The 27,037-nt window shown below is 37.9% G+C and overlaps 1 protein-coding gene across 1 annotated transcript; it reads right to left on the bottom strand.

Annotated features, from left to right (window-relative positions):
* Window positions 1-25,600, bottom strand: NGLY1 (N-glycanase 1). Its single transcript, XM_064672755.1, has 12 exons — window positions 25,368-25,600; window positions 24,156-24,270; window positions 21,876-22,109; window positions 18,286-18,445; window positions 14,850-15,072; window positions 14,014-14,135; window positions 13,450-13,595; window positions 13,154-13,264; window positions 9,545-9,709; window positions 8,062-8,250; window positions 4,492-4,669; window positions 1-3,412 (listed from the first exon to the last, which is right to left on the bottom strand). The coding sequence occupies exons 1-12, from the start codon at window positions 25,493-25,495 to the stop codon at window positions 3,237-3,239; spliced, it is 1,947 nt and encodes a 648-aa protein (XP_064528825.1). The 5' UTR covers window positions 25,496-25,600; the 3' UTR covers window positions 1-3,236.
* Between the last annotated feature and the right edge of the window lie 1,437 nt (window positions 25,601-27,037).

Below are 27,037 nucleotides of genomic sequence, written 5' to 3'. Positions count from 1 at the left end.
TATGGAGACAAACATACTTTATTTTTAGTGTTCTACATTTCCTGATGTTGCACATAATAGGGATAATATCGCACACATAGGTCACTAGATGCGAAAAATCTTCCATGGATAACAGATGAGTAAAGGCAACAGATTATCATACAGGACCAGACAAGAAAATTTTCATTACTTACTTCTCAATGCAAGCAAGTATATAATTTACACTGAAGTTTGCTTGATTCCTGCATACCTGTGCTTTCTTTCCACACTGCCTAGAAGGGGCTTCCTTCATATGTTTTAAAGATATATCTTTTCAGCAACTTCCTCCAGTGTAGGAAATTACTACCAATAATGAAGTAAGTTGCCTCTAATAGTTGCTATTTTGCATGCAGCACTCAGCATCAAAACAGGATACAAAGAAATTAATAGTACCATCAGCTCTAAGACAGAAAACTGTGCTACAAATGCCTGTTTGAAAGGAGGAATTCTGTGCACAGGCTCCCATATAGTTCTGTTGGAAACCATGCACTCCAAAATCAGTTTGCAAAAATTAACTGGGTAGTATAGTATTTATGTAAATTTTGACTGAAAAGATTTCACTGTTACGCCTCAGCTTTGGAAGGCACCCATGGCACGCTGGACATGGGAAGTTGTTCTTCAAAATGTACCAATACTGAGCCGAATTCTTGAAAACATCGCTGATTTTAGCTGTATTAAGTCATACATTTCTTAATTTAACCCCATTTAACCTCCACCTCCTCAAACTTCTAAGAAGTTGAGTAAGCACTGACTTTTAGCTACATGTGCCCTGATCAACATCTACTACTCATCCAGTATCATATCACTGCCAGCATAACTTAATACCCATACTTTTAGAGTAGATTGCAGTACAGATCTTTCCACCATGTAATATTGCAAATTCAGAATAGTGTAAGTTAATATTAAGCAACTATGGATGAGGAATTACCTCCAGTTTAAAAAAACAATACAAAAACGTATTAAGATTTGCACTAAAACGGAGATCAGTAGAGAAAATTAGTGCCTTTATAACAGCTTATGCAGGAAGAGATTCAAAGTGTTCACTGTTTATAGGGTACTCCAAAAGACACCTGAAGGAGTTACATTTAAATTTTTCATATTAGCTCTATTCAGTCTGAGCGTTTTACTTATTAATCCTTTCATAAAATAAGCACTTCTATTCATTGCATGTGATCTTACAAATACAGAAGTACTTTTTCATTAATTAGATTGGTAAGGCATTTTTCAACCTTTCAATCTTTTCAATTCATTTAAGCATTTTAATAATGGACTTCAATTACTCTCCTCTTTTATTAAGTTATCTGCAGCTCTTACTCTTCCCCCAGAGATTCTGACCAAAATTGTGAGAAAATTACTTTATCTTACTACTTTTAAATATATTCTGCCTTCTGCTTTCAAATTATCAGATGCAGTTAAGGAATTCTGCAAGTGCTCAAGGTCCTTATAAGTAATATAATGCAAAAACATAATTTCTGTCTTAAAGCAGTAACTTTTTCAGCTATCAAAATATGAAGTGGAAACATTTTTGTGGATTGGTTTCACTGAGTCTTCTTTTTCCTTTTTTCCTTTCAAGATAGTATATATTTTAGTCTAAAATACTTTTCTGTTGGTTCCCATCAAAATCTCAGAAAAAGCATTTAGCTGAAACCAAATGCAGGAGGAGTTTTGAATGGAGACTGGCAAATTCACCTTGCATTAGCCAGGTACTGATGAACAACCTACCAGACAGTACCCTGTCACTGTGTTGTTCTGTCTAAGGGAGCGAGACCCTTCCTTTCTAATCCCCCTTGTAAACTGTCAATTTACATTCAGAAGTATATAATCCATCATACATCATTCTGTCACTCCTAAACTGCCATAATCTACCACTTTTTAAGATGCCTGTGTGATCATTTTGATGCCTGCATTCACTGTGCCTTTGCAGTTTCATAATAAAATCTGAATAGTTTTGTATTTCCTTAGATTTGTTGAAAGGTCAGTAAGCATTTATTTCAACAAAAATTATTTTTGACAATAATTTCAAATATACAGAGGTTGGAAAGGTCAGAAAATATAAGAAAAACTTTTAAAACCACTCATCTTGAGAACATCAACCCTAATTCTCACTTATTTTGAAATAAAACTACAGTTTGAACTTTGCATTTTAGTCCTATAATAGAAAATTTCTTGTATCCAGCCACAGCCTTCCTCAGATTCTCTGACAAAGACTATCTAATTTGAACATTCACTCCATGCTTTATTCACAGCACTGCAACATCTGACATCTCCTGGATGGCATTTTTTCATTTTTTTTATTATATGACTGAAAATAAATTTAAACACTGCATTAATGAACAGAAAATTTGTATATATTTTTACATCAAGTTTGGCTATAGTATTCAAAGCAACTCAAGACAACAGCTTAAGAAGATTTCAACCTACATGCCTACTTTTAAAAAGATTTATTAAGCAAATCTGAATTTGTATCATTAAAAAGTATTTATAATTAATAACCTATTTTTTCATAGAAAAAAAATGTGATTTCTTACTTAGTTTTAAGTCTCAATTTCATACCACAGGCTATGACAATTTTAGGTACATGTGACCACTTCTTTCAAAATCAGCTTCTAGCAACCTTCAGGCTTCAAAATATTTTAAGTATTAAACACAGTTTTAATACTTAGATTGCAACATGGAAATTTTGAAGTAATCTTGAAACTAACTTAATTTCAGCACTTCTGATATTACACAAAATCATATTTTTCTTTAAAATGTCTAAATTTTCTACTATTCTTTAAAATATTTTAAGATCATCAAAAGCATCTGTTGTAATTGGGAAACAGAATTCAAACTGTTTTTCCAAGTAGATTATTAAAAAAACCCAAAAAACCAGCAAGCCAATCTCAAAACTCCAAATTAAAATCAAGTACAACTGCTTTGTGCTCCTATGGTCGAGTTTTGCTTCCTAAAAATTATTTCGTTTTCATTGTAAAGTTTAAGAAAAGATACTTTATGGTTCGATGCCTTAATTTTGGTGTTTGTTTTTACAGATAAAGAGGTTTTCATTGTGATGTTTACCTATTCAATACATGTGCAGTTTCAAGTTGGTTTAATGAAAGCAGTGAAACAGGAAATAAGCTGCCAGCAGGATGAAGAAGAATTGCCAACCAAATCTTCGTGTTGTATCCATAGTATAATGTCTTCAAGGAATCCGAAGTACATCTCTGCAGTTCAGATTCTCAGAGGTCACTGAGCTTTATAATTATCTCCAAGCAATTTTCTCCACATCCTGTTAAGCTCTCTCTAAACAGCTGTGTGTGTTGCCATGCAGCTTCACCATCCCCTCCATTTAGAACTGCTTCCAACATAACTTCCGTTGCACCAGAAAAATCTGAATAGGAGCAAAGATTTTTATCTATTGGAGGAAAAGATAAATAATTCAGTAAGCCACTGCTCCAGACAGTATATAATGCTAGAATGCATGTTAAAAAGTATAAGTCGTAATGGATATTTAAGGATCTCAGTTGCACCTACTCAAATTCATCTGTCCATTAGTGGCAGGGAAAAAAACAAACCACCAGCTACAAATTTTTAGTTATTATTTGTTTAACACTCATGTTCAGAGGACCTAGTCAGGATTGATGCCACCAGACATAGAAGCATCTGTACTCAGTGTTGGTGAGGCCACACTTCGAGTTCTGTGTCCAGTTCTGGGCCCCTCAGTTCAGGAAGGATATTGAGGTCCTGGAGCTGGTCCAGAGGAGGGCAACTAGGCTGGTGATGGGACTCAAGCACAAGTCCCATGAGGAGAGGCTGAGGGAGCTGGGGCTGTTCAGCCTGGAGAAGAGGAGGCTCAGGGGAGACCTCATCACTCTCTACAACTACCTGAAAGGAGATTGTAGCCAGGTGGGGGTTGGTCTCTTTTCCCAGGCGACTATCAGGCAAGACAAGAGGGTGTGGTCTCAAGTTGTGCCAGGGGAGGTTTAGGTTAGATATTAGAAAGAATTTCTTTACAGAGAGGGTGATCAGACATTGGAATGGGCTGCCCAAGGAAGTGGTGGATTCTCCATCCCTGAAGATTTTTAAAAAGAGACTGGATGTGGCACTTAGTGCCATGGTTTAGTAACCACAGCAGTAGTGGATCAAGGGTTGGACTTGATGATCTCGGAGGTCCCTTCCAACGCGGCTGATTCTATGATTCTATGATCTATCATTCGTAGTAAAACACTATTGTCTTGTATGCACTCTCTTGCTCTTGCCAGCCCTGCTCTGTTGCAGATAGGGTTGTATATATTAATAAAACTGGTTTTGTACCAGTGTTAATTAAATGCACAGTATTTTCTTGACCTTGCTAAGAAACACTGAGTTGGAAAAGTGAAAAAGTATTCGCATTTCATTTTTAGTATTTGCACAGTACTTTCTCCATATAAACTATTTATTTCCAGTTACACCTCTGCTGCGTGACATAATTCATTATTTAAATTTTACACTTACCTCCCATCAGAGCAATTTCTGCTTTTGGAGAGCAAAGTCTCCACTGTATTCTTCCACTCTGAAAAGTCTGACTGCTTGTCCTAACTGAAATGTTATCTATTTTCAGACCGACTGACTTGCACTCAAACTTCCAGCTGATGGAAGCAGAGGATGACCCTTCTTTTCGGGCTAAATAAACCTAAATGGAAAGAAGACATGTCAAAAACTGAGATGACCAAATCTTGATTTGGTCAAAAACTGAGATGACCACAAACATTGAATTAACAAGGACACAAAAATCTTAAGATAACACACTTTGATTCTCTGTCAAGCCTCTGAACCTTTAAAACTGTACTAAATACAATTTTATATATTAAAATTCCTTCATCCTTAAGTTTGTTCCACAGTTAGTTAATGGTACATCTTCATAGCCCTTCACTAGGGAACACTAAATTATTTCAACATACATAGTGAAGTCCAAGCCACAAAAACATTTAACTTATTATTTTTTAAAGACGCAGACTTCTGGGGTTTTCTATAATGCACAGGCCCACACACTTAAGTTGCTCAGTGTTGCTGAAGAAGAAAACTGTGTCATCAGTAGATTCTTCAGGTGTGGCTACTGGTTGCTCACTACTTCTCCTAGGACTTGACATGTCTTGGTTAAAGCATATCACCCATGACAGCCATATATAAATCCTTCATTAACATTATTTCAACTGTTAGAACGTTGCATAATCTAATTTAGTCCCAATGCTGTTCTAAACTTCACCTGGCTGAACAGTCTCTCTCCCGTATTAACGTTCATTAAAGTTCTGTGAACCCTCATAAGAATTTTGTAACAAGCATCTGACAGTTCTTTTAAGTATAACATCTATTATTAACAAACCAAGGAACCGGACATTACTGATTAAAGAGTGAAAACTGCTGTGATTCTTTTGGAAATCTGGGTTAAGGAAACTCAGAAAAATTCTGTCATGTCCAGGCTTCTGATTAATGTCATACTGAATGGACTTAGCTCTTTATTTTTTAATCTTGAAAGAACAACCCAGAATAAAATGATAATAAAACACAGCAGTATGTTTTACTAAAGATCCCACTCTAATATGAAAATCTCATTGGCAGACTATAAAACAGAATTTAAGTGTTCCTATTTTCATGTTTAAGAAAGCTCAAAAACCCCAAAGGTGTGATGTGTCACACTGAAGATCACCTATGAAAATCTAACGATTTACCCTGTTTTCCTGTGAATATAATATTAAATGTTCATGAAGGTGCTGATCTCCACAGGTTTTTTTAGAGTATCTCAGGTAGTTCTAGCAAGAGCTTCCCCTTGATCAGATCTTATTGAACTGCTGTATTTGAGCAAGGAAGCCAAAACATTCCATTAAATACTACTTAGTTGAGGTGCACTAAAAATAGATTTTTATCCCTAAAAGCCTTAAACAATAGCCTGTTTCGTCTTCCATTATAATATTCCAGCACTCAGTCAGAAAAAAAAAAAAAGAAAAAGTTTTCTTTTGTGTCTTTTTGACTGTCCTCTAACTTTCAAACTTGGCTGTTTTGTTTCCGGAATTATTTGAAAGAAGTCTGAATTCAGAGAAAAAAACCCGAACCAACAAACCAACTAATTCAAGTTCTCTTTCTTCGGAGCAATTCTTCTGGAAAACAAGCCTTTTAAAAATACATGGATTTCAGATCTACAGGTTCTTACACTGTTATTATCACCTACTGTGGTCTGCTTGCTTGAGCCCTGGATGCCAAGTTATCTCTGGGTAATCTGATTGAATCTGTGATTTGCACCTGTTTGCATTGTGTAGCATAAAGTCAAGAGACACTGCATAGCAAGAAAATACACAAATACGATGGAGATGGCTACTATCAGATTGACCAAGATGATTGTTTATTTGAATCATTCCTATCAACACCATTGCAAAGACAGAATACGTAGTTGATGGTTATTTTCTGTTACTCCTGGGCTAATACCTACAGATACATTTTCTGTGGCTTTTAGATTTAAATTCCTTTCCATTCATCACATAGTAAATGATAAACTAAGTATTTCTATAACGGCTCTTTTGGCTCTTAAGTTGCTGGACAGCTGCTGAACCAAATACCAAAGCTGTATCTTGCAGAGCTATTAGAGGAGTTACAAAAATAACAGGCAAACGCCAAACAACCCTTCCCCCCCCCCACACACGCTGCTGTCTCCCATAATACAAACAACCCCTAACGAAAAGTCATTTTAAATTCTTAGATTCTTACACAGGCTTTCTGCAGGATGTAATTCCTGCAGAACTAACACACCTTCCCCACAAGCCTGAGAGACACCTGGAGCTGTAGCTCCTAATTTCTCAAGGCCTTTGTCTCATCCTTTAGAGGTGCTGCTGAATACAAGATTAAAGTCTTTTCACCAGGCCTTTTAAATTGGTCGCACACTGTTTCATCTGATTAGTAGAGGTGATCAGAACTGTAGTTTAGTTTCATTGCAAGGACAGTATATTTCTTGCAAAAGCGAGGATAACTGATCACTGCAAATTTGAAAATATAATGTGTTATCGGATTTTTAGCAGATCCTAGGAAAGCAAAGAACAGCTGTCACTCACTCTTGAGTTTTTGTTACTTCTCTTCTACTGTTAGCCTACCCTGTTGTGACACCGTTTATATTTTTCTCCCATTTCTTCCCTTTTTCTTTCTCCTTTTTGTAGCATAACCTCTCCAAGCTATTCCCTTGTTGGATTTTGCAAGTCAGTTTAGACCCAGCACAGAAAACCTCAGAAGGCAGTTAGTTACATACCTAACTCCATTTTCATCAATGCAAAGTATAACCACTGCCTAAGCTAGAAAAATGTTTGGTCAGAGACCCTTCAGACTAGTAAAATGGCAGGGGAAGAAAGCAGTGACATGCTATAGCCCCTGCCAGGAATGTTCAGTTCCACAGTTGGTTGCTGTTGTGGGAAAAGCTGTTTGCTAGTAAAACACCCCTTCCCATCTCACAGGCTTCAGTTCTCAGATTTAGAGCATACGACTCTTCTGCTGCTCAGTGTCTTGACAGATGGGAAGGATTCTGGGCAGGGTATACAATAATCTGGATAACTGACAGGTTTTTGCCTTCTTGCAGATGGAACTATAATATTTAGGATGACAATTTCTTCCTTTGTGTATCAAGGAGATACTCTGTAGAGCTATTCTCCAAAACAACAACAAAAAAAATCCTTTTTTTCTTCTTTTTTTTCTTTTTTCTTTTTCTTTTTTCTCAAATTTTGAGAGAAATACTGCTTTTCAATAAAACAGCATTTTCCCAAAAGCATAAGAAGGAAGCCATTTTTTAAAATTTGTTGCTCTGGCAAGGACTTTGCCTATCTGTAGAGAATTTGGTCATCCTTTCTGAAAGACAAGCTAAATTTATTTCCAATTTCTTAAATCATCTGGCAGTCTTACCTGAAGCTTAACAGTAACATTTACTAACATCAGCTAAATTCTATGGGCACCAAGAGAGGTTTTGACACCAAACATTGGCAAGGGTTTTCTATTTTATTAGAGTTATACTTTTACGGTAGATTATATACTTTTAATAATTGCTATTCTTACCATTTTCCAATCTGTTTCAACTTTTCTCCAAACAGATTCTGCCTTCCAAACACCTGCTTCCCAGCCACTTATTTTTTCATTGTTATTGGAAATCCGTGTATAACTATCATCTACTATATTGTAGGTGAGGTGGAAGAGTTTAGATGTCTTCTCCTTTTCAGAGGGAATAAAAAGTACTTCTTTTCTTTTCTGAAAAAGGCAAAACATACAAGCACCTTCAGTCCCCTATGTCTAAATTCCCCAAAGACTATGCTACTTTTAAACAGTATGTCATAGTTTCCCAATTCAGTTTTACTGCAAGTGAAAAAAAAGTCATTTTTAAGAGAGGTCATGGACAAAAGCACTTCCACAGAACAGAAGTTTTAAACCAGTTTCCTACAATAGACCTGCACCTTTTTACAATGGGGAGCACTAATTCCATTTTTAAAGTTTTCACGTAATCACTTTTAGAAGTAATTTTTTAACAAGCTAACATAAAATTAGCACATTTAAGTAAGAAATTAGGGGTTAAGAATAAAAAAGTTTATATGTTGAGCATATTTCTTGTACAATCAATTAAGTAAATGGTTATTTGAATAGCAAATGTAATTCTGTGACTACCATATACAGGTGCTTCAGTATGGCAGTTGACAAACCAACTTCAAAAAACTTCAAGTACAAACTTTGTAACTTTACCCTTTTATTTTTCTTTAAAAATTACTTTGTTCTTATGAGTTTCAGCAAAGCAGAAATTAAGTCTTCTAAACTATGGAGAACTGTAATAAACTCTTCGGTTCTCAAACTTAAACAATTCTATGAAATTCAATAATTTCACTTAACTGGTTCTATTTAGGACTGTCAGTCATTCACATGTCAGTATTGTTTCAAGATTAAGGTCACACCTTTGCATCCTGACTTAAGCTAAATATGACTACAGTTCTGGAAAACTGTATCTTAGTATAAAATAAATAAAAATCAAATCTTGCTTTTGGAAATAGTAAAAAAATATTGATATGAAAATCAACCAAGCTTATTATTTAAGAGATTGTTTAAAGTACAGAATTCTAGTTGCTCCCACATTGTTTTATTGACAAAAACAGTTGGTCAAAACCTACTGTTGGTTAAAAGCTGGAAGTAACTAATAACAGAAACACTTTTTTAAAGTTTTCCCAATTGTTTTCAACTGTCTTAAATTTTCTAGTTCTGTCACACCAACTATTAAAAGGAAAAAATATATTTTATTAATTTGTAAGAACAAAACACACTTTAGAGCAAGGATTCCCAAACATTACTGGAATCAACAGACAACCATCAGTCGTCCGAGTTTACTTGTGGACCTCTACTGAATTCACATCAAACATGTACCTAATGTTTTTGCATAATTCACTTGTTTTAACTAAATCTGCTAGCTACCTCACATGAGATGCTCTTCCTCTGCAGAGCATAATCACAAAACCTCTAGTTAGCTACCTCTAAGATGGTCATCAGTGCAAAAGTTAAATACCTCTGGACCAATTTCGCCTCTGGCCATTCGCCAAGCCATTGAGCCTGATGTCCTTCCACCATATTCTCCAGGTTTAGGTGTTTTAGGAGAAATAAATTCAACAAGCTCCACAATAGTCCTTTCCAAGAGCTCTCTTTTTCTACTTTCTGACAAAGACTTTTGTCTCTGGAAAAAACATACAAGAAAAAGTAAAAAATTCAGCAAATATGTATATCATCTATATATATCATATATATATATAATAAACAAACTATGACATTTCTATTTTTGCTGATGTCAGAAAACTAAGAAAAACTTACTTCTAGGTAAATCAGTAGAAAATAAAAAAAATTACATAACATGCTTTCTTTCCTTATATCAATTAAAAAATGGGCATTAATTTGATGCAAAACATCATAAAATTTCATTGAGAGGCTGGTATTTTGTCTGCATGATTTTCACATCAAATATGCAGAGCTGGGATGTAAAGCCTTTTTTTTTTTTTTTTTTACCTGGGATAAACTCAGACAGGGCTGGAAAATTGAGTATGTAAATTGTTACACATCGTCTTTTTTTCTGTTTTGGTGATCACCCAAGGCATGCACACTCAGCCCACTAGAACCCAAAACTTGAGGCGGATAAACATTCCAATTATCTCAAAAGCAGTTCTGACCCTAGACAGTTTTGCTGTTAGAGATCACAAAAGAGACATTTCAAGATTGTTGTCTAGAACAAAAAAAAACAATGTGGAACTGGGTAAAGGGAAGTAAATATAGAGAAATGATGAGAAACAGCTCCAACTGAACAAATTCCAGATGCCAAATACCAGTGCTAAAACAGCAAGGGGGGAAAAAGCCCTCTGCTTGTGTTGATGGATGACAAGCAGTGATTCCAGCAGTGAAACACCAGGCCTTCCTCAATCTAACAGTTGCCTGAACACTTTGGATATGCATATGCAGTACTATAGATCTTGTTCCAGCTCAGAGGAAATTTGATATGGCTCACCCTAAGTTAACAACACCAACTACAATTTTCTTCAAGCCCCTTTGATGTAGGGGAAACCCAGTGTCAGGGGACATCACCTCTGAAATCAGTGATGCCATGCTGAGAACTGGATGCCCTTGCTGTGCAGTTGTTCTAACAGCAGGCGAAAAAAAAACCTGTTAAAGAACAGTGCTTCAACATGAAAAGGCTTCAGAAAACAGACCTCTTTATGTACAATACAAGAAATCAGTGAGATCCTCAGCTATAAACAGTACAAATATGTTAATTCTTGCCACCCGGCAGACTCCTGCATAGAAATGCCAGCAGCATGCAAGACATGCACAATGCTCAGACTCTGCAGAGAACAACACTGCCTGTGCTGGGAAAACCTGTAACTACATTTCCTACCAATGACATTGTCATGAATAGCATCCATGTGCTGAAATGGATTTCAAGAACTCCATTATCAAGTGCCACGGCTCAAACTTCCTGCTTCTGGTTTTGCCTTTTTTTTTTCCCCTAAGATATTACCCTCTACATACATGCTCAGGCCCCATCTTTGTTTGGCAGACAAAGGGAATGAGAAGGAAGAGGGATTGTGAATTGCACCTTTAAAATTAGTTCTGTATCAGGTGAGTTGTGCTGTTGATGCTTCCTGAAGGACTTAAACCTATGGTTTAAGCGGATCTACTGCTAGGTTTGACATAATTTGAGGGCAGAAATTGAATTTTAAACCTTTGACAAGGAATACTGGATCATCTCACATTAATCACCATGAAATGCTTGCAATTCAACCTAAATTACTAGTTTTCCTTGTAAGAGTTGACCTGGCTATAACTATAACCCTTCAACTATAACAATCACTACCAAAAAATTGGGGTCTGGAGAAAATAAAAAAATAATTTGCTTCCCTGTCCCACCATCCCATTTCCAACGAAAGCAGTGGAAAGTTCAGGGTCCTCTCCCCACTATCTATAGGGGTAACATACAAGGGACTGGAATAGGACAGTGCCCATACAAAGTACATGAAGAAAATTTGTAGTCAGTGCTATCATAGTGCTATGGTACTACAGAATAACATCAGATAGTGGGTAGCCCAGAGGCTACACACTCATTTAGGAATGCCTGACCCAGATAAAACATACACAGTGTTTTTGAAAAGTAAAACAGTGTACTGAGGAGATTAAATTATCCTTGTCTGTTATCCATTTAACAGCAAGCCACTCAACGTGCTTTGAACCATTTTTGGTCTCTGCTTGGCAACTAAACAGACACACAGAAAACTAATGGCCACAGTCATTGCTCTTTATGCAGGAAAGAGCAGCAATGACCCCTCAAATCCATTTTTGCTAACACTGCAGTACGGGTGATAATGTATACTGCATGGCATGCTTCTCTTTAATTGTAACTTAGAAGAACTGAGCTTAAAAGATACAGTGTTGGAGCTTTGCATCAAACAACAAAAAGATTATAATCCCTCCTAGTGTGGAGCCAGTCTCTAGGAGCTGATGGAAAAGGGAAAGTTAGTGGAGGCCTCTGGGTCAGTTATTGATCAAATAGGCTGCAGTGAAGGAAACCATATGAGCTGAAGTGGAGGCTCGTAGCAGGTTTTCATTACTCTGTTCAGTCACAAGACATCTCAATAGTCCCAAGGATAAGCTGCCTTACTCCTCTGTGACTGCACTCTGGTTAGCCTTGTCAGTGCTCCACTCTGCTACGTGACTAACTTTTCATTACTGACAAAATGATTTCAAGCCCTGGGCTCAAACATGAATTCAACTTAATTCTTCACACTCTCAGTGTGTGGCTGTAACTCTGAAGCCAGCAGGCTCCTAAAAAGGCATAATCTGCTTATTAAAGCATCAGCTGTATACTACCACTGGAACTACAGTTTCCATGCAGAGGAATATTAGCCCTGTAAGGAAGCGAGGCCAAAACAGAACCCCCCAGGTAGTTCATGGTTTTATGATATTCTAGTAAACTGAATCAAGCAAACTTCATCCTGTTCCAACTATGGAGTGGAAAAAAGCTTAGCAGAGAGGTTCTGCAACTGTGATATGCAGGTATAAATGGTTCCATGTGTTTTGGGGATGTTAAGCATGAACAGTGCATATACATGTAACTGAGTCAAAGCTCTGCTGATGTTTTTTGAACGTCTTGGAAAACAAATAACTTCTCACGCTTCCTGGAGCTTGTAAAAAGTCACAGAAAGCAAATTAAGCCTACATTTCTTACAACTGTAAATGCTACTGTTTTCGAGTCATAGCATTACTGATGTGGAAAACACTCAGCCACTGTCAAGGAGTCCATACAGTTAGAAAGGAGCTGCAGTTTACACCCAGCATCTGTTGATATACAAGTCTACACCAAAGTCACTAAGAAAAATAACATATACACACATGTCTATGTAACAGATAATATGATAATCCTTTTGCATACCATTCTTTATCTTATTTCCCATAAGTTCAGCACTGCATCTGATTCTTATGTATTCAGGTTAAAATGTATAGTTAATGGCATTTTTTATATCCATAGTTCATGGACATTCTTATCACGTTACCAAATGCATTCCTTTGTTCAAGGACTTTGCATTCTGCAGATGCTTGTGTTTCACTTTAAAAAATCCATTTAAGAAAAGCTACATACCGTTCTATTCAGTGCATTAATTGTCTCACGTAGCGTTGCTTCGCTGAGTGCTGTCCTTCTGGAGAGTACTTCTTCGTGTTTACAGCTGTATCTCCAGGTGACATCAACAACCTCAAGCACAAGTTGAAGAAGAAAGTAAAGTAACCAAAATTCTGATGTATCTTGCTTCATATTTAAAGAGGCTAGCTAATCAAAGTATGATCTTCTATAATAATTCTGGAAATCCCACCAAAATGGAATACATAACATACTTGCCCCAGGGCAAGTTTATTTATTATTAACATCATTACTCCTACCTCATCTTTGGAGAATGCAATTACATAGGAGAGCTTCTTTCCCCATCCAGTTTCATAGAGAAGAGGCTTATCACAGACATTTTCACAGGGATCACAATGAAGCCATCTTTTCTGAGATGAAGAATACACCTCAGTCCACACATGATCTATGTAATAAAGGCCAAGAATACACAATGAGTTATAAGGATAGAGCATCTCTTCTAATCTTGTAGAATCTTTTAACTTTTTCCAATTTATCAAACAAAGGAACAGGTGCAAGAACACGTTTTCTGTACATATACATTCAGAAACATTATCAGAGCTTTCTCTCTGTCTTCGGATCACAGTCCCTTAGATTCAACTAAAGACTGTATCATTCTGAAGTCAGTTATCTAACCTTACTTGCAGAACTGTATTTCATCTCATCAGGCAAGACAGAAAATTGAATGTATACTGTCTTTGTTAGCTGAACTGCATAACTGTACACGCTGCCTTGATGACTAATATAATCTGAGAAACATAAAACACATAACCTCATTTTGCATAGGTTTATATTAACATTAGAATATTCTAGAACACTGATACCTGTATAGTCCCAGACATATCTCGCTTCAAACCCTACAGCTCTGCAACACAGTGTAAAACAGTTTGCCCACTCGCCACAGCGTCCACGTCTGGTTTCCAGAAGTTTTTCAGGGTTGTTATACCTACAGGAGAAAAACAAAACAAGAATAACTGAGAATACATTTCACCTTTCAGAAATCTTTACATCACAACTGTTCTTCTGATGCTTTGAACAGATTTCAGTACTAATCAGTCCACAGATGATAACAGAAATGAATCACTGTTCTGCACAAAACAAGTTGAGCAGGATGTTACTTCAGCTCATGTGACTCCATCATGTTTATAGCAGCACCAAAATGAATCTTATTTTTCAAGTTTTTAAGATTGATTTAGACGTCTTAAAATATGATTTTTGTACACTGGTCCTTTTGATAGTTAGCAAAAATAATCCAAAGACTGGATATTTGCTCTTTTGCTACAGACTCAGCAAAAGATGTGTATTACAATGTGATTTCCCACAGAAGTGAAAGTTTTCCCTGAAATAACAAAACCCTATCTACACGTGGTTGGCAATACTAACATATTTTATTTAGAAGCTGTACTTCATCAAATTAACAGTGAAAAAAAAGTTAAATTAGACAAGTATTCAGAACAAGGCCCCATAGCAGAAAGCAATATGTTGTTTTTAATCTGATATTGTAGAGAAATTGCTGATCATCAACCATTCTATCATCATACTTAAAACAGCTTCACTAATCTTTCAACTAACAACTTATCACTTGTTCATGAAATGCACAAATGAAAAGCTGTTTGTTGAAAGACAAGAAAAAAGACAAAGGAAACCTCTGTGTGCTCACCTTGGGAATCTATTAGAGAACTGACACTGGTTGCAGTAGTGGTTTTCCACTCGACTGGCACTCCACCTTACATCATCCTCAGTAGGCAGCAGGTAGTCACTTTTAGGCTCTGTCTGCCCACCACACCTGCTGCAAGGAAGACTATTTACCCAATGAAAAAAGTAAGTCTTAAACCACTCCAAAAGCTCCAACAATAGGAAGTCCTCTTCATTCACATGTGCACCTGTAAAATTTATACAACACAAAGTTAGTTCATATGGAAAAGTAATTTAGTTGAACTTGACAGTATCTATGCAAATCAGCATCTCTGGGCCTTTATGATATTTTAGAAGTACATATATGTACTTCTAAAATATAAAAATTATATTAAACAAGCTTCATAATAATAATACTTAAGCACACATTAAAAAGAAAATCTAAATTGTCAAGACCGAATAAGGTCAAACTTAAAAACAAAAAACTGCACTCCTAAACACTACAGCTAGGACAAGAATAAGAAATCACTCAAAAAACCAAGTCAGATATACATGGAAGCCTGGTGAAGTTTCTCATACCTCTCATACTCTTGCAGGGCTTTGGGAGAGTGCTAATTCTTTTTTTGCTCCTAAATATTATTTTCTTATTCTTAGCTATTAAACTAGGAATAACAATTGCTTTGATTTCAAAATCCCAAAGAGCCAGATGCTGGCAGCAATCCAGACAACCAGGTGTAATAGGAACAGACTTTCTACAAACCCAGCTTAATTATTGTAGAATATATGTATATACCATGCAAACAAGTTGAGTTTGTAAGTTGAGTTTGTTTTAAATTCAGCAAATAAACACCTTTCTCAGCTTATCCAAAGTAGGCACAGGATGTCTTTTATTTTCTGCTCTAGCTGATTTCACCATACCAAACTCTTCTGGCCCATTTTCCTGGCCACAACACGTCTTAGAATCTACTCAAACACTGTCACTGTTCTGACACCTGGAAACAGCCCCACTTTCCCTAAATAAAAAATGTGAAAATCCAGTCTTTCAGGAGAGATCCATTCCTTTAAATTTCTTGGAATCTTTATATGCACATTCTGCCCCGGTGCCCAGAGAGATACTCTTCTTTCTCAGATACATAAATATTCAAATAAGTCCCCTATCAATCCCATTATCACCGAAAACATAGGTATTAATACCTGGCTATTTTTATGTACTACAGCTTTCTTCTTGTCACAGTGAAGACAGGCTTGACTAATGAATATTAACAGACAAAAATTAATGTATAAAAATGCTGCTTAAAAAAAGTTGAAAGCAGTTGCATTTGTGCAAGAGTTCCTTTTTCAGGATGGTGAAGAAAGACTAGGTAAGATGTGCATTTTACTTATTTAAGCTCAGTTCACATCTTGCTCTGAAGCTGTAGTGGTCTTTGATACAAAAGACCCTGTAGGGGCCCTAACACTATTAAACACACATTGCAAGACCGTGAAGTGCATGGGAAGAGATCATCTGTTAATCAAAGCAAAATCACTTGATTTCTGATTACAGTAAAATTTCCATTTTTACTTATGTATGTGAAAACTTTTTGTGCTGGAACACTCAGACAAGGGCTTACTGCTTGCAAAATGGATATGCCTGTTCTGCTAAAAGCTGAACAATAAGATTTCAAGCACAGGCCATATTCTCTTTTTCTGGATAACATTCAAACTAGAACCCATCAATGACAATATGACTACTATGGTATGAACATTATTCTCTTGGTTCATAAAATAAATCCTTCACTGAAACATCACATGGGAACAATGACAAATGTGATTTATTTGAACAGAAAATAGCTGTGACACACAGCTATTTCTGACAGTGCAGTCTATCTTTCTAATGGAATGTGGCAAAAAGTAAAAAACAAATCCATACTTCTGATCAAATGACCATCATCTTCTTAGCATACTCTTTATTAGTCAAAAATGCTTATTACATGTTGTAAGACAAGTCCTAAAAACTAGTGTTCTGTAGCATTAAGTAGTTATTCCCACAGGTGGCAGTCAGTGCAGCAGTACAGATAAACCAAAGAAGCTGAAAGGGCCAATTACCCATATATGTCATACACAGTCCATTCCCAAATGAATTTTCTATAAAGCTCTTCAAAAAGGCTTTCAAGCTGTCACAATCTAAAACAGTGAAATTCCATCTCTTCCCCATTATTTGTATCTAAATTAAGGTCTGGAAGCCATTTTGAATAGCTCAGCTTGATGGCTTGGGAAGCACCTGGAAACATTACCCTCCTCCTTCCTTCCCCTTTTTAAACAATGTGCACAGCAGTATTAGAACACAGTCTAAGAGGTATGCTCATCCTTTTTTTTTTTTTTGCTTCTTATAGGAATTTAATAGTTGTCATTTATTACTGCTAAGTCTCTTTTCTCCATTGCATGCTGAATGAGTATGCTTTGTACTTGTTTATGTGGTTTCTTACTTCCCAGTACAGTTGTATAAGAAAACAAAAACTACTAAGAAAATCCACTATGAAAAAGTTCCCTAACGCCAAAGGCACAATTGCATATTAGCACGTGGCTGTATGAGACATCACAAAGTAATTTATAAAAAACCATGAGATTATTTCTGGTTTGCAAACCAACAGCACTCCCATAAAGTTAGCAGAATTGCTTCAAACAGTCTTCTATCAAAGATTCATAGTGAGAAGGATTTTTTATGTTTAAAGACTGTCTTGGAAATGTGGGTTTTTTTTAATATTTATCACACAGAATAATATTTCACTATATCACTGAAACAAATCTAAAACTGTCACCTGAAAATAGAAATATATAATTTGAACTGACAATAACTTCATACATTCAAAACAAATTTGCATTTATGAAGAAAACAAATTTTAGAGAGTGATACCACAAGTATTTAGGCCTACATTTCACATCTAGCTCCAAGAGGATGGCATGTGAACAACCCTATTCATTTAAGCATTAGTGAGAAAGGTGATTGTATCAGGTGGCATCTTGGAAAGGTCTCATGCAAAATCTCACCAATATCACTTTTAAAAAGAGAAGCAGTATTTAAAATTTTTATTCTGAATTTAGAATGTAGTACATACAGGAAAATTGCAAGAATTGACAATTTCGAAATAGTGACTACTCAAACAAACAGCTCCCCTCCTCTTGTTGTACCTATTTCACCTATTTCCCTCGAAATCCAAACCCCATTTTTTTTCCCCAGCATTGTTTACTACTAATTCAGAAATTAAAAATCCAAAATTTCTATGTGAAGCAGTAAAAGATGGATGACAAAAGTAAAATAAAAAATAAGAGAAGGAGAGAGTAGGAAATTAGGAAGAAGGTAATTCCAACTTAGAAACAGCATCTGAAACCTGCAAACATATGACCAAATACACACAGCCAATACATAGTATGTTTGAAAGCGTACTTCTAGTTTCATATACATTATAACTTGGTGGCATTACCTTTGTCCAGTCTTGTAGCTTGTGATAGCTTTTTCTGAGCCTTGCTCTTTAATTCCTGGAGGGGAATTGCAGCTAGTGCTTTCTGCTGAATAGAAGGATTCTCATACATCAATACAAGATCCTCAAATTTTGTTTGAAGCGTTTTCAAGATATTTGCAGCCTGCAAAAGGATTTTCAATTATAAGACAATTTACGAACTTTCACCTTAAGGCAAAAAAACCAAGCTCTCTTATTTTTAGCTTAAGTCAGTCATAATTCTATATTCATACTTACATTATATGTATTGCAGGTAAAATGTTTATGTGTAAAGATATCAACAAAAATCGCAGGCAACACCACCCAAACTGTAAGTCTGACCTTGTCATCTCTGACCATTCTGAATGGTGTCCTCAGTGAAAAGTGTACTGACTCAGACAGAAGAGAAAATTGTTTCTAAGGACACCTCCGACAGCAAAGCTTTTGACTTTATTCCAGTCCCCTACCCCATCCCCCCACCTTTCTTTTGGACACATTTTACCTGAAATCCATAAAAAAACCTGTAAACACTTTCATTTCCTGGACACTGCTACACCAGTTCGTAGAACTCATGTTATTGATGACTGCTGCTTTTTTATTTCTTATTTATGAATGTTGCCTGTCTATTTCTACTTCCTTCTCTCACACATCAACTCTGATACAGATTTGAATAGACAGCCCTGTGACCATAAAGTGAACACACAGTTTCAGTAGAAATTGTGTATGAGAACTAGGCTTGATCAGTCAGTCATCCTAAGTGTCACCTAGTGACAACTACAAGTCCCACCCAATAAGGTACACCCATAGCTAGTAAAATAAACAGCTGAAGTTAATAACAACGGAGTTAGTAGCTGAGCAAGCTACTTACCCCCATTTAAAGGGGAGTAACATAGAAAATGAAATGAGATTTTTAAATTAAGGGCCTAGCATATTTTGGGGGGAAGCCCGTGGCACTGCTAAATTACCTCTTCTCTACTGCTTTACCATGCTTCAGTCTTTAGCCTTGTTAGCTACCATCTTAATTTAATCAAAAATCCCACACTTTCCTGAGATGCTGGCAGCAAACACAGGTGTGAGAACTCTTCAGAAGATAATTTCTTTCAAAGGAGCACTTAAATTACAAGTGATTATTTTGATGCTGGAGAGTACTGCAGGACCAGTCTTTAATTTTCATAACTGCTAAAACAGAACAGAGCTGGTTTTACTCCTCCTGGAGGTCATAAGCTATAGGTAACTGGTTTAACATCATAAACTCAACTGTGTCCAGATTCACCTTAATGCAAGTTGAAAGAACAGAAATAAGGGATGTTAGAGACTTCCAAAGGCTTATAGACCTTCATGTTCTGTCAGCTTCCTGAAAGAATATTCAGAGATATTGCTAAGCACAGCAGGAAGTCTCCCAGAAAAACTGCTCCGGTTTTCCCACTGGCAAACACCCTAAGTGTTACAGTAGTGCTTAACTGGTTTCATGGAACCCACTGTGTAATGATGAAGTCTTATGCAAAAATCTTAGAAGGGTGGTGAACGTCACAGCAGTTCTAAGTTTGGATACAACTTTCCTCCTGTAGTCACTATGCCATCTAGGAAAGGATCAGAATCCATATAACAGAATTAATGACTAGCCAGAGCTTTCCTTTCCCCGAGTCTCAAGAACGTTTTACAATGAGAAGCGCAGAAGAGATATATGAGGTAAAATAATGATAGGTTAGGCCCCTAGAACTGTGCCATTTAGGAATATTCCTGTGTTGTCTCAAGAAAGCCAATTTTCCCTGTGCTTACCAGGACTCCCATGAATGACAAATGTAACACATAGGCAAGAAAAAAATGCTTGCACTACAGAAACCACTCTAAATCTCTCTGACATCTGTCAGCAGAGCACACAACAATAATACAACTATAACTCGGCATCATACTCACTAAAAAACAAAAACCCCCATTGCTGTGCTAGCAAAACAGCCAAGTCACAGCCAGAAGGTATTTTATGGACTTCCTTCCCATCAACCCAGACTATACAGATCAAATTCAATGGTTCAGAGAGCTATCAGTATAGTTCCCTGAAGGGATCAGCTGAAATACAGCATTCTAATAAAGCGCCAACATTGCATTTCCAGTGTCTCTAAATTGTAGAAAGTTTGGTCCCACCATCCATGCTGAATCTTAAGAAGCATGGAAAATTAATAGTTGCAAAGAAATGGATCCACTATGACGGCTACTGTATGTTGGGGCAGAATAACTATAAATGGAAAGGATTAACATCAGAATACATTGTATCAACTTGAAATCTGCAATATTTTTCTCATTGCAAGATCAACTTTTAAAGGTTCCAGTACTAAGCAACACAGCAGCAAGTCACTCTAGAGGTTTTATAATCACTTCCAAAAACCACTGCAGAACTGGCTGAAACAGTAAAAATCAAGAAGCAGGCAAAAAACCAAGCCAGAAATCCCCAACCAATTTCAAATAAATCTAGTTAATATATTTCAGAGGCAATTACTACCAGGCTAGCATAATTAAACAGCTCAATATTCAAGTGTCTACAACAGTTCCCTGACGATGGGTCACTGAGAGCTCTCTATCCCCAAAAGCCATCGCTTCAAACCATGCTGTACCATTTCTTGTCCACTGATTTTGGGTAGGTATTGGGAATAAACACTGTGTCATAGTTCAGTATCCAACAATATCCTGATAACTTAAAAGTGGCAAACTGTGTTTAAGGATGTATGAGAAGCAAGCTTTTTTTGAAAGGATTCATCTTACACCAACTTTAAGACCAAAGTGACACTGATTCTAGGGAGAAAAACTCTTTGGAAAATTAAACGAAAGCATCCTTAAAACCTTCTATCTAAAGGCGTAACCTAATTTTTCAAAGCTGTATGAGATGTTGCATCTTCTTCCATTGGGCCACTTAACACCAGATGAAAGGATACTGCCTCTGTTTTGATAAGGAACTTCATCTCAACCTCTTGGACAAGGGAAACTCAGCATAACTACAGATTTGTCCTCTCCTGGCTAAATTCCTGTCTTCAACGACAGGCACATGTGAAAGAAGAAAGGCCTCCTCACAGGCTACACATAGAAATCATAGTGCATGAACCAAGATACCAACAACTAAAAACAGTACAATCACTTTCCTGTTCTTTCTCTGGCTCTCAAATACCAAATATAAGCCTAGTCTTTGCTTCCCACCCCTCCCCTTGTTCCCCACGTTGCTGTTCCCTCCCAATACAAATCAGCTTTTTTTCATGACACCCTGATTAAAAAAACATTCATGGAGATCTTCAACAAAATCTCTTGCCAATATTCTACTTATGGCACATTTCATGTTTAAGTTGCGTGGAGATTGAAGAAAACACTCAAAAAACTTCAAAAACCATTGGAAAAAAACCCCTCTAGTCCAACCTCCTACTCAAAACAGGTCAGGCCAAGTTCCTCTAAGCTTTACTCAGATGGAGCTTATAAATGTGCTCATTTGGAGACTACACCGCTTCTCTGAGCAACCTGTCCCAACAGTCAACTTTTCTTCAATCTTTATATTCAAGACTAATGAACCTATAAAGTTTCCAGGTTATAATTACCATTTCAAGAGATTGCACAAGTGATGTTTCTGGTCGCTGACGGGCAGGGGTAAGAACAGGTCTTGAAGGCCGTTGTGCAGCTGTCTGAGTGCTGCTGACAGTTTCAGCGGATCCTGATTTGGGGATTTGGTTTGACTCATTCAGTCTGCTGCTTCTCTCTCCAGCAATCAAGTCTCTGATTTTACGTAGTTGCTCAATTGAAGCTTCCTTAGGGAAAACCAGGTGAGTTTCTCCCTGAAATTTAGACAAATGAATTCAGCAGTTAATGCAGATCTAAGGTACTCAATGGTTTTTAAGTTAGCATGCTAAGACTTGGCAGGATTCAGCTTTCAGATTAGGTCCCTTCACAGCAGAAGCTTGAGGTCCCTCACAGCTTCAGAAGCCATTAGATTAAGAACTTATAGTCAATCTAGAGAAAAAAGGCCCACAATAACATGCTTTTGTTAGTAACTTATTCTGCAGAGCCACACATGGACTATGCAGTGATGGTTTCGGAGAGAAAGCAACAACAGAAATGAACAACAAATGCCCAGTTCTCACAGGACAGCAGTGAAATGCTTGGCAACACAGTAGGACAGCCAATGCTGGGAGAAGAAGACCTTAGAATGGCACCTGCTGGGAATTCTCTTCCATACTAATATTTGTTAGGTTTAACTTTTCAGATAGGAAATATTATTTTTATTGAGACCTGCACCCAGGTTGATTTCTGGGCTCCTATTTTTGATTGTAACACGATTATTGGCAGCATAACAAAAAATCAGTAACTGTTACAGAAGCAAGTATCAGCATACTTAGCATAAAGAAATAGGTTGCTAAAAGCATGAATATCCTGAAGCATTTATACTTTACCAGTTTCAGTTTCTACCACTGAAACACTTCTATTTATTGAGGTGAGTAATTTGTTTATCCACAGCTACCTTAGGTCACCTATCATTGCAGATGCAGTGCTTCACATTAACACTTAAAATCACTGCAAAACTAAAAGGAATGTATCAATCTCCCAGAAGAGTGAGGAAATACATTCCTCATTTTTTAATTGAAAAAGTTTGCTTACTAAGCAGAGACAAAAGAAGGAACAATTTTAGTTAACCAGCTGAAGAGAAATTGGTGAGCTCCAGCCTTGACTGACACAATAACCATAAGACTGACCCAACACATTCAGAGATCTGCTTGAGTGCTTCACTAGCTACACCAATCACCTCCTGGCTAAAATACATCATTAGAAGTCTCCTGAGCACCAGCATAAGAATAAATCCACAGACTGTTTCTCCCTCTGCAGTCACCACTTCTTTCAGCACACCTTTTTTTTTAATTAGAACAATTACACTAATTAACCCAAAGAGAAGGCAGAGGTCTCATGACAGCTTAGGGTAAGTAACATAATATATGTACCCATAGAGAAGTGTGGCATCAAATAGACAAAGCAAAGCAAGAGCTTTGCACCATTAAACAAGAGCTGAGTTTCCACCCCAGGTCTCCAATAATTACAAAGGCTGCTTCTAGTTAAACAATCTTGGCAGTTTAAGTTCCACCAAGACAAGGACCACATCAGGACACAAAGCAATGTTTGAAATACATCTTTGTGACGGCAACAGAATCAAGATTCACTTCAAACTACTTCAGGATATAGTTTTCTAACTTTTTAAAACGAACTTTTAAAGACTCAGTCCTCCTACTACTACTTGAAGAGTCTACTGCCCTTTACTGCTGTCATGACAACACCAGTACTTGTGCAGCTGCACTACAAACTACTACTCTGGTTTTGGTTTAGGGGATTGATTTTTAATCAAATCAGCTTCCCTTACCTAACCCACTATGGGGCCACAGAAGTCCTACTGACAGAAGGAACAAGGAGCAGAAATGCAGTGCTTTCTTTTTCTCTCTTCCAAATGACAGTTTCTACACACATTTACAATGTCTGATGGAGCAGTCTGATGTCCACCTAAAAGCGGGTCGCTGCTAAGAGAGGGGGGTTTTAACCCTGCTTCCCACCATTTCCTTTGTGGAATGTATCCAGGCATTCAGCAAACCAGCAGTGCACCTGAGCAGCAGGAAACCAACCTTGTCACAGATTAGCTTAGCCCTAGCTCCACCAGATTTCTGAAGCAGCCTCATCTAAATTCACTGCTGGTATCTGTGGATATTTGCAAACAAGGACTGAAAAAAGTAGCAACTGGCTTAAAATCTACTGCCTTGCAACTCGGGAAGCAGAAAAAAATCATCCATCAATTTTAGTGTGTAAACTGATGAAGACACCAGAAATTACTAAATTACACTCACCTCCTGAAACCCCATTTCAAATAAACATTCAACCGCTCCTCTGACAGGCAACAGCCTTGTGGAAAATGCTGGATTTCCAATCCGAATTAATCTATATTTTTCTTCATATGGATTCCTGAAGAAATAAAAGTCATAATTATGTTTGCAAATTAAATAAACACTTAAAAGTTAGGTAACTGCACTAATTAGCATTAGTCACTCATAAGGGATTTTTAAAAAGTTTTGTTTCCTTCACACCATGTAGGCAGAACGTAAAACCTACCTAAAACTTTTACTTAATTGTTGTCCTTTTGCACTTAACTCAAAGAGTTACAAACTGGTGCTAAATTTTAGTTCGTGACTTCAATTCATAAACACATCTTTTGTAGTGCTACCCAGCAGGGCTTAGTCTGCAGTGACACTCAGAGACAACTTCACACCCCCCTCTACCTGGTAGCATTCTAATTGAACTTCTCAATTTGATGCTGGATGGCTTTAGTCCCACCATGGAAGCTGCGCTAAAGTGCCTGATACATAGGTGAAACAACTGCGGTTTCTGCTTCTCGAAGGGCTGCCTCTCACTTCCTATTTCCTCTTTCAACTTTTAAAAACCTCCTTCTCTCGCTTCTTCCTTTAAAAAGACTCAGCCCAGGATGCACCATTCTCTGTCACACAGCAGCTTTTACAAGTATATATAGACAGGGAGGGGTAGCTCGTACACCTCGACATGGTGGAAGAAGACATCAAGGTCAATCACACATATTAGTGCGTATGTGCACCCTACAGGGCCACCTGCAGAAATTCAACTATAATTAACTCTTGGTACCAACCTTGCTAAGTCAGAAGGGAAGGGCAAAGGAAAAATCCAGAAAAAAAAAAATCAAGTCAAAACGAAGTTAAAATCAAGTTAAATTCAGCATTACTTGTTATTACCTGCTTTTAGGTGAATAAATGCTCGCAAAATCAGGGACAACGCATGACTTTGCGTTTACCACAAAAAAACGCCCCCCAAGCTTTCAAAACAAACCAATCAGCAACAAACAAAGAAATAAAAATCCAGGACACTACATCTCTAGCTAAGTAACCTTATTTTTAAAACAACGACAAAAAGACGCAAGAAGCTTCTGAACTTCGACGTTACACAACAGAAGCAAAGCCGCCGCTCGGCGCCGGGGAGCGGCCGCGGGAACCCTGCGGCACTGCCCGCGGAACGAAGGCGGCGACCCGACTCACCGGAGGATGTTGTCGGCGTAGGTGAGGAGCAGGCGTGACGCCTCCAGGAAGATCTCGCGGCCGTTCTGGCACAGCTCGCTCACGGCGGCGGAGCCCGGCGCGGACGACAGACCCAGCGCGGCCGCCATCGCTCCCCCCGCCCAGCGGCACCGCCCGCCCCCGCCACTGCGCCAAACGCATGCGCGATGGGAGCGACGAGGTCACCGCCCTCCGCCGGGCAGCACCGCCCGCCCCAGCACGCATGCGCGGGGGGAGAGGTGCGGTCACTGCGCGCAGACGCCGCACCCACAGCTCGTGCGTGAGGTGGGGGGGCCTTAAAGGGCCAGAGGGGGGTTAATACATTCCCGACCCCCCAGTGCAGCGGGACCTCCCGGTCACACCACGTTGTCCCGAACTAGGTTCTTTCTCCCGGTGTGCAAGAGGCCAATCCACACACAGAGTGGATGTATTTGATTTATTTACAGTTCTGCTCAGAAAGGGGTGCCGGCACGACGACTACCAAAAACTTTTCGCTATTTATACATGTTAGCGAACAAAGGCATTAATGTTCATTGGCGGTAATTTACCTAGTTCTCTTATTAATTAGGCTTCTATTGGTTAATTGAGTTTCTTCCTTATCTACGGGGTTCTGCCAAATGTCCTTGTGGCCAGTAAATTCTGCATTCTTTGTGTCCGCTACCAGTGGTACATCCTTCTTCCCAGGTTTTGTTAACCTTTCCCTAGGTCTAAGATCATTGAAACATGTCGAGCCCTAAACCTTAACAAAGCAATTCTTTCAACAAGCAATTTTTCTTTCTAACACCTGGACCATCACTTAGAGATTGATTCAATCTCCTTTCTTGTTGATTCGGCTTGAAAGTAGACAAAGATCAAACATCAAAAAACATCCTGTCCTAAGAAAATTTTACATATTCCACATTTTGCAACATCGGGAGCTCCTTGGCAGGCAGTAACATCCTCAAGGATATAAATCCCCTTCTGTACTGCCCTGGCTTGGCAATGCTCTCTGATGGTGCCAAACCTTCAGCCTCACCTGGGCTACCTGGGTGGAATACCACTGAAACAACTTGCTCCTGCCCCGGCACCTTGCCCAGCACTACCCAAAGTCTGTTCCAGCAAAACTAAAAAGCCCTGGTCGGCTGCTTCTAGACATTTGTGCTACCAGTGAAAGAACTGCGGTGAAGAACCTTGGACACAAAGACTGGTGAGGCTTTGCTTTCTTAGGAATGCAGATTTAAAGAGTTCCAAGCAAAAGAGGTCTTTAAAATTCAGCCTGATTTTGCAGCTGACATTACATTCTAGCTCTGCTGTCTGCTTTTGACAGGTCACTGCTCAGCTTCTGTGATTTTTTAAAGGAAGTGGTACATATTCCTCACAAAAGCTGAGATTTAACACTGGCCAATTCACTTTTGCTGAGATTGCACTTATTGTTCCTACTAGTATTGTTGAAAAAAGTTACTAACACAGCCCTCAGAATCATGAAATGGTACCAAAGTAATAAAATTTTAATTTAAGATGATGTTCCTTGGCTGCTGCTTCAGCTTTTAACTTCCTTTCCATGTCTTCCACATAGTTATGTGGCTCTGAATGTTGGCTGCGCTCTGAAATTTAATGATTAACTAAATTGCTATATGTGTAACAAAATTATATAATGCATATAAGTATAGCAT

Source organism: Pseudopipra pipra, chromosome 1 (genome assembly GCF_036250125.1).
Source record: "Pseudopipra pipra isolate bDixPip1 chromosome 1, bDixPip1.hap1, whole genome shotgun sequence".
Classification (NCBI taxonomy): Eukaryota; Metazoa; Chordata; class Aves; order Passeriformes; family Pipridae; genus Pseudopipra; species Pseudopipra pipra.
Note: the sequence above shows the minus strand (reverse complement) of the source record. Positions and strands in the feature narration are given on the sequence as shown.